Below are 8492 nucleotides of genomic sequence, written 5' to 3'. Positions count from 1 at the left end.
ATATGCCCCCCCAGTGACCAGTCAGTGACGGGGGGGGGAGTCCCCCTGCGGCCAATCTCACCAATGGGCAGGGGGGGTCCCCCCACAGCTGATCACAAGGCAGCCGATCACTGCAGCTACTTCCAGCAGGCACTCACAGGGCAGGCACCAATGCCCCTGCCTGCCCCCCCGCCCATCACCTAAGCAGCAAGCACGGCACGTCAGGGGGTTTACATGCACCCCCTATGCATTGCCACTGGCTTGGGATCTCGGCTTTGCTGCTTTTGCCCTAGGAGCCCCATGCTGGCCGTATGCCCCCTTCCCTCCTGGCAGCAGGAGGCACAACTCCCTGCCCCCGTTGCTGCCGGGTGGGCAGGGGGCATGTGACTGGTACGGGGCTCCTAAGGAAAAGGCAGGAGAGCAGAGAGCCCTGAGCCCACAGTGAGCAGCCTGCATCTGCCCCGTGCACAAATATGGAGGGGCACATGGCCCCCCCTCCCCCAGGGGGTGCATGCAGTGGGAGGGAGATGCTCTACCCACACCTCCTGAACGAGGGCTCTGTCCTGCTCCCTGTCCCAGCCCTAGATCCCATGCACTGCCCTGGCTGGGCAGCACCCCCAGGCCCTGCCCCATCCCTCCTTTACCGTGGGGGCCTCAAGGGGAAACCCACCATTTCCCGAGGGAACCCAGACACCCAGGGGACCCCTGACTGGCAGAGGCCCACAGGCCCGTGCATAAATCCACATCTGTTACTATATAAACTGATGGTACATATTTAACCTTGAATGTGATACTCAGTTTCTGTTGTTTCATCTTAAGAAGAACACAAAGTTTCCAGAGAAGGGCACTAAAAATGACAAGAGACTCTTGTGCAATAGATTCAAAAGGCTAGGAGAAACGGGGTGCTATATTCCAGTCCCTGGAATAAGGAGCCCCTTTAGCAACCTTTGTCCCAGGCGCAACCTTTAACAAGTGGTGGGCCAGAACAACTTAGCTCTTGTCTGATGTGGGCTAAGTGGTTTCAGTGGTGAATCAGCAGCAGGGCGGCTTTCCCTGTGCCCATGCTGGGGCCAGGCAGCTGTGCTGCACCACCACCACTTCCCCCAGCTCTTCCAGCTAGTGGGGAGTTGCACCAGGGCCAAACAGCTGCAAACTGTGTCTATACTGCTGCCTTTTCTCCTCATTAACCCCTGCCTCTTGGCTGCGGCACAAGCACACCTGGAAGCTGCCTGGCCCTGGTACAGCTCCCCATTGACTGGAAGCTGCACCCACACTGCAGCTGTGGGAGGGGGAGAGGCAGGGAGAAGCCACGGCAGCACAGATACAGCTGCTTCTGCCCAGTCCTACATGATGCAGGCACAGGCAAAGCCCTCCAGCTCTGCAGACTAGATCCATTGGCACTGTGGGCTGTATGTTGCTGACCTCTGGCATATTTTTCAGGAATTTCATATCCGGATCTGAGTAAAAAGGTCCATCTGATCCACTATCCCCTTTCTGACACTGGCAGGCCCTCAAGGCTTTGGAGGAAGGTACAACATTAAGCAGATGTGGGATTATCTGCTTCTCACATTAGGTCTTCTCTTAAGCCCTAATAGCTGATATTAGCTTAATCCGAAAAACATGCGGTTTGTATCAGAGTTCGTGCCATGCATTCTTACACCTAATACTATGAGGCTCTGATGCTGTTTGGGTATTACTGAAATGAAAACAATATTAATTCAATTAACTAATAGGGAAGCAACAGTAATCTGTGTAATGAAAACCAATTAGCTAATGTGTTCCCATAACAATGAGTCAAAAGCAAGAGATATAAAATGAACTATCATTTTGAGGCATATACTAGGGAGCCTCGTTACAAACTTGGGCTTTTAGTCATGGAAGACCTCTGGCTTGGCTTTAATGGGGCTCTGCGTAGATGCAGAGATCCACTCATATGAATTAGCTTGCAGGACTGGAGGCTTGATTACCATGGTTTGAAGTGTCCTGCACTCCAGATAAATAATAACACAATCATTGTAGTAAATTTACCTGGCTTGTATGATCACTAGGACATGGACCATATTGCAGTTATATTGTTGTACATAAAACAATGTCTGGAGCCTTTAGGACTGGTGCAATGAAGTACCATATGCTCTTATGTTCTTGCATACAGCACTCCCCAGAATATAATACATACCTTGTTTTTGAAAGGAAGAATGAAGTGGCGGGGGGGAAAGATTTCTTCAGAGTTATGGTTGCATAGCTCAGGGACAGAGCTTAATCTTTGTTTTAATTTCACCTTCCCCTTCTTGCCTAACTAAAGCTGAAACCCTAGCTGCTGCTGAAGACTGATCTCCATAGATAGATATACGATCTTGAAAATAGCTAAAAAATCTCCAGGGCTGGGAAATAAGGAGAGAGACCGGGAATAGCTAGTCAATAGCAAAAGTTGCCTCAGAAAAGTTAGCTTGATTGATGGAACATGAAGACCATTAATAAGGAGAGAGGATGTTAACACCTAAGAAATGAAGAACAAAAAGCCATGAAGTGAATTGACTCCCTCAGCTGCCCAAACAGTAATGCTACAGGTGCTGCACAGTGGAGAAGGAATCAAAGCAGGATGCTTCTATCCTGGGCAGAAAATCAGCTTCCCTGTTTAATGCATACACCCCAATTTAGCGGGCAGATTTTTTGGAAAAAGGTGTGTTGTATGGGAAGAAATATGCAAGATAATAGATTAAAGGAGTGTGAATGGTGAATAGTGTTGGCCAGATGGTGCTGTTTTGATTCTGCCCCAAGCTGCAGTGGTGATATGGACCCACCAACCCAGGCAGAACTCAGGTGAATGCCAGTGTTTCCAGGAGGCAGCATCCTTGTTTGAACTTCCCAGCGTAGAGTGCACCTGTACAGCCTGTTCCCATGCATACTTGCTCTTCTCTGCATGTGTGTATGCAGAGGGAAGTGGCTCAATCCCCTTCATCTGCCTTCCCCATTTGCACTGAAGTCGATAGAAAAGCTCCCTAAGATCAAACAGAATCAGACTCTCAGACTAAGGTAAGGTAGGTATAAAGGACATGGTTAATAATAAAAGGACAAATAGTTATTTACTAGAAGTATTTTATATAAAAAGCATATAACTTTCAAAAAATTACAAGTTTTTTTTTAAAAACCGTCAAAAACACAACGAACACAAATAACTGCTACATTCTGCATTCAAAGTGGAGGGAGGGGACAGGACAAGGTGAGCAAATGAGAAAGATCAAATTCACCACTTGAAATGGTAGGTATATCTTTCTATTGATCTTCAAATTATTCTTTTCAGATATTGCTTGATAGTGTTTCCCCAGGATAATATCTCTAGAAGCACATTTCTAGATACAGGGCAATAAAATGAGATTCAGTGTACTAGTCCTTGTGCCATATTCTCCCAAAATGGAGTAGCATGAGAATATATACATACAGGGTGCATCTAACAAGACACTGTCGCCAGAGCGACAAGCTACAGTGACATAGCTCATTGCTACAGTGATGTAATGTCGACAGGCACGAACCATGACTCCGACGCTACTGCGCAGTAGCAATGAGCCTATGCACAGTAGCATCAGAAACGACCCATGCAGCACCAGGACTGCTCAGTAACACCTGCACAATCCAGTGCACGTGTAGAAAAGAGGGGTTTTGTGGAATCAAAAATTGAAATGAGGAAGGGAATTTGGATTACAATTCTGCAAATTATTGTTGTATGAAAACTGAACAGAAAAAAGACTGGAATATAGTTTGAAAATGAGCACAACCTTTACTCACTGCGAATACCTTTTAAGGTCTTGATCTTCCACCATTCAAGTTTTTCCATTGTTCTCAATGGGAGCAGGCTTCAGCCCTCACTCTACAATCCATGTCATTAACATCAAAATGAAACAACCAGCCATCACATATACTTAGCTTCTGTGCATTGCAAGCAGTCCTATTTCAGGATCAGGGTGTACAATACAATGTAATTAAAGCAAGAGTGACAGTCTGGCTTATAGGTAGCTACATATCTAGGTTATGATTCTGGTTTCATGCAGGGTATTAGTCAAGAGTGCATCCACCAGTCAATAGTGACCAGTGTGAAACTGGTCTAAACTGAACTGGTGGATGCACTCTTGACTGCAACTGACTGTGTTCAAAGTCAGAAAGTTATCCAATTAAATAATGTTTCAAATAACAAGCTGGGACTAGTCTTCATACAGTCTGTATGGACTGCATAATGTGAGAGTCATGAGTACAATGAAAGCAGAGGTATTATAAGCAATAGAACAATTCACAGAATTGATTACGACTAAAATTTATACATTTTGCTCCGTATGCAAACAGAACGGACGCGTGTGTTTATACTTCTCCTTGCATTTGCTTCATTGTTCTAACTGGTAAATGCTTTTCTTGGTGCTCAGGGACAAGGAAAACAGTAAACAGCTGGTATACTTACACTTTTGCCTTATTATAGTAAATGTAAGTAAGATGGTTCACGTAAATTCATTTCCTGATCCAAAAACAAAGTAGCAGGATGAACATTGCACATATTTTATCATGTAGCCCATAAGCCAGGTAAGTACGGTGGTTTTGTGGCTTCCATCATTTTATGGCTCCTAAGGCAACCTTATTATATCAAAAAATATAAGACGTGCTTATTCTCTGCTCATTTAATTCTATTAAGTTACATCTGTAGAGAATTTGATTCATATTATCTTCCTTGCCTTACTGCTTTTTAACTGCTGCTGCTTTTAGAAATACACAGCATTATCACTGAAGAAGAGCCGGAACAGACAGAATAAATTGATATAGCTCCACTTAAGTCAGTGCAGATGCTGATGATGACTTATATTAGCTGGCCATATTGCTTACTCCTGGAAACGTTTCACAGTTCTAATCACGTAGCTAACAAATATAGTTTTCAGTTCCAGTAAAAAAAATAAATGCTATGAAGTCCTCGCATGTCCCTATAAAACAAAAAACGAAATAAGAAAACCCTCCCCCTCCCAGCAAATCAACAGCATTAGCAAAAAATCAGCACAGATAGTGATGTGTGTTTTGTCTAGGACTGAAAAGGTTCTCCTAAAAAATCAGTCATCAGAATGCATTTCTCGTCATCACATCCTCGCACGCGGCTGCAGACCGATATACGTGACAAACTCTGTCGCACTCAGTGGACACTTTTACACACGATGCTACATCGCTGTAGCAACCCACTCTGGCAACGTAGCGTCTGCGGGCAAAAACCATGACACCATTGCTATATCGCCGTAGCAACGCACTCCCTCAGAATAGCACATTGCTATGGCAACATAGCAGCTAAAAATAACCGCGCACCACCAGCGTGGCACAGTACGGGCTGTTACTGCGCCATCATTTAGTACTTCCAAAAGAAAGTACTAAACGGCGGCGCAGTAACAATGATGCCATAGGGACACATATAGGTGGGCCCACTGTGTGCAAAATGATACAGTTTTAGCAGAATGCAACATTTAAAGGAAAAATACCTTCATTCTGGATCAAATACTCACTCTCACTATGTATGATTGCAGTTGCTCAATTGAATATATGGTGATGTGGCAAAAGATCTGCAGTCCAATATGCAGCCACAAAGCAATATATTACCATAATGTGTTGGGAACTCAAAATATTGACTGATTTTTGTGGCTCTGCCGTGTCATTACAACATTGGTTATTTGTTTCCTATCCTCTGTACAACATTCGAATGAAGGCACGAGTAATCTGTGTGGTCGGGCTGTGATCCTACAAAGCACTTGTGCACATGTTCAACTCAGCACATGAGTAGTCCACTGATTCCAACTGGGCTAGTCAGAAGCTTCATGTTAGGTATGTACTTAAATGCTTTGGTGGATTAGAGCTTCACTGAATATAAAATGCTGCTGTGTTCTACATTTTGGCTTATCTTGAACTTCTGTAATATGTAGGGCTGCTGTGCAAACCCTTACTTATGACAACTATCTCCTTGATACTAGAGGGACTGCTTTTGTAAGGAGACTTACAGCATATGCCTGGTAGGCTCCCACAAGATGACCACAAGCAACATCCATTTTCCAACCTCAGTCTAATTGCTATGCAAGTAGCCAGTCTCAATCTTGTCACTATGCAAATCATGTGTATATGGACTGCCACAAATAACAGCCGATGCTTTGGTAAAGTTGTACAAACAACTGTGGACAGTGCCTACCTGCACATGATCTGGTTCTAGCTGAAGGTATTAATCTTTGGCATGTTAAAATCCTTCCAACTCAGTTCACTGGCTGGAAATGAGAGATCATGTTTGGGGATCTGCTTGGCTCTTATACAAGTTATGGTCACATGCAGCTTCAGCCATCAGCTGCTCTTCCTTATGGACTGTAAGGACCATTTCTCAGTGCAATCAGACCTTCCACTGACAATGGGGAGTCTCACATTGTCATGACTGCTTTGGAATACGAGGCTTTTCATTCCCTTGTTTAGAGTATTTATAGAAAACTAAGTCCTGAAAATGAAAACCTGATTCATTTGGGGTTTGCCTTTGTCTTAAGCATTTAGCTGATCAAAAAGGCCCCAAAAAAGCTTGCTTCTTTGTCCATGTCAACTATGTCCTCATTACTGACAGAGACAAAAATCCTGTCATTCCTTTTTAGTTGAAACACTCCTCCTTGGTATATGGAGTAAAGTCCATACTCTGCCTTTTTAGACCAGCAGCTACTTCTTGCACTTTTCAGAAGAAGGATGGGTTCTGGATAACTGGTCAGTTTGTAAACATACTGGACCATTTGTTTAGGGTTTCTGATTTGCTCCGATAAATCTGAGTCTGAATCCTCATCCTCTGGTTCACGGAATCGGAAGTAAGTTTGACAGTAGATGTAATAAAACCCTGTTTTGGGTATGATCAACTCCCCGTTTCTCAGTTCCACATTGTAGAGAAAAGAATGGCCTTTCCTTGATGCTTCCCAAGAGTATATTTTCTTTCCGTATCCTCTTCTGAATGAGGAATCTATTTAAGAAGAAACAGAAAAATACAGGGTTAAATAAAGTCCCAAAGCACCAAAGACAGCAACAAACACTGTCCTTTGAAAAAGCAAGTCTGAGCACTAGGCCAGATCGTGGTCCACATTGCCTTCTGATGGAACAGCATTGGGTAGCAGGTTTTTTCAAGACGTTTCATAAGTAACAGCTTGTGGGAATCTGTCCTGCTCATCTGTGTATTACATTTCTAACATGCTTATCATCGTAGCATCTGGGATCTTGTACAATAAATATTTTTCCAAGAAGATACAGCAAAAGGAGAAAGAGAGCAAGGAAGAGGGAAGGGACTTGAGTGAACTCAATGGTTTTTTGTTTTGTTTTTTTTAGCAAAATCGAGGAAATCTTTTTTTTCCTTCTTTTTTTTTAATAAAAAGCTGTTTCCTATTTTCTGACCAGACATTTCATTAAGTCCTTGACAACTAAAAAAAAAAAGTGCACTATAAGCATCATAGGCGACACGTAGGGGGAGCACGGGGGGCATGTGCCCCCCCGAGTTTGGCCACTGCTCAAGCTGCTGCCAGCTTCTGCGGGCAGTCACTGCTTGCACCTGCCCCCCCTCACTGCCGATGCGGCTGGTCCAAGCTCACCACCCCTCTCCCCCGCCACTGACACTGCTGATGGCAGTGGTGGGCGGTCTCCGCTTGCCAGCAGTGGCTACGGGTGCTCCTCGCTCGCTGCCACCGACACCAGCAGGAGGTCCTCACCACCGTGGTGCCCTCCCCGCTCACCGCCATGATGCCTCCCCAGTCGTGGGAGGCAGCAGTTCATGATAAGCATCAATTTGGTTTATTCATTTCTGGAAAACCACACAGCACATAAAGTCCATTATCTTTCTCCATTTTAAAATATTTACTTCCTTTTCCAATGTAGCAAAACGTCTTACTTTGTGTGAATGATGAACTCATCCTATTGCTGTTTCCAGTTATGTGAGCTGCTACTCTGTGCACGGGAGTCTGAGATTCCTGATCTTCAGTTGTTGAAAGACTTAGCGAAGTTTCAGCTGCATGAATAAAGACCACAGTATTTAATCTCAAATTAGAATAAAAGAAATAATAAAGACATTTATTATTTCTGGAAATATAAATGTCTGTCAAATTGGACAGCGTTTTGAAGATACTTTTGTCAATTTTTTTAATTGAACATTAGGTCAGTAACAGACTTAGCTTTAATGGGTGATCAGGTCAAAGTTTCCCCTAACTTTTCTCCATATTCCCTATGAAATATCTTTAAAGGTCTTTTAAATTACATGTTAGCTTGGAACATCTGTTAGCTAGTACCAACAGCCCAAACCCCACTGATAACCTTCTAACAAAAAACTGTGGCTTATAAAGTCCAGGGCTATAAGACTAATTCTGTACTCTTTACTCAAGCAACATTTCCACTGATTTCTGAGGCCAGAATGCTCTTTAATGGTCCTTCCTTGGGCTAAAAAACTGCACCAGCTTCAAAGCAGACCTCTGCTTAGCTTTTGATTAAAGTAGCTCAGTGAC

General features: G+C 43.9%; 1 protein-coding gene across 4 annotated transcripts in view; it reads right to left on the bottom strand.

Moving 5' to 3' along the window:
- Positions 1–402: 402 nt before the first annotated feature.
- The window catches only part of TNFSF10 (TNF superfamily member 10), a 13582-nt gene continuing 5492 nt past the window's right edge, over positions 403–8492 (bottom strand). For 2 of the 4 annotated variants that reach the window (XM_025201767.1, XM_025201768.1), the window contains exons 4-5: positions 7886–8002; positions 3059–6970 (exon numbers count right to left, since the gene is read on the bottom strand). In XM_025201767.1, coding sequence (XP_025057552.1) covers positions 6519–6970; positions 7886–8002 — 569 coding nt within the window. In that variant the 3' untranslated portion in view covers positions 3059–6518. Of the gene's footprint in view, positions 2979–3058; positions 6971–7885; positions 8003–8492 lie in introns of those variants that run through there. The other 2 variants (XR_003093582.1, XR_003093583.1) reach the window with 2 other exon arrangements.

This window comes from Alligator sinensis, unplaced genomic scaffold (genome assembly GCF_000455745.1).
Source record: "Alligator sinensis unplaced genomic scaffold, ASM45574v1 scaffold379_1, whole genome shotgun sequence".
Classification (NCBI taxonomy): Eukaryota; Metazoa; Chordata; order Crocodylia; family Alligatoridae; genus Alligator; species Alligator sinensis.
Note: the sequence above shows the minus strand (reverse complement) of the source record. Positions and strands in the feature narration are given on the sequence as shown.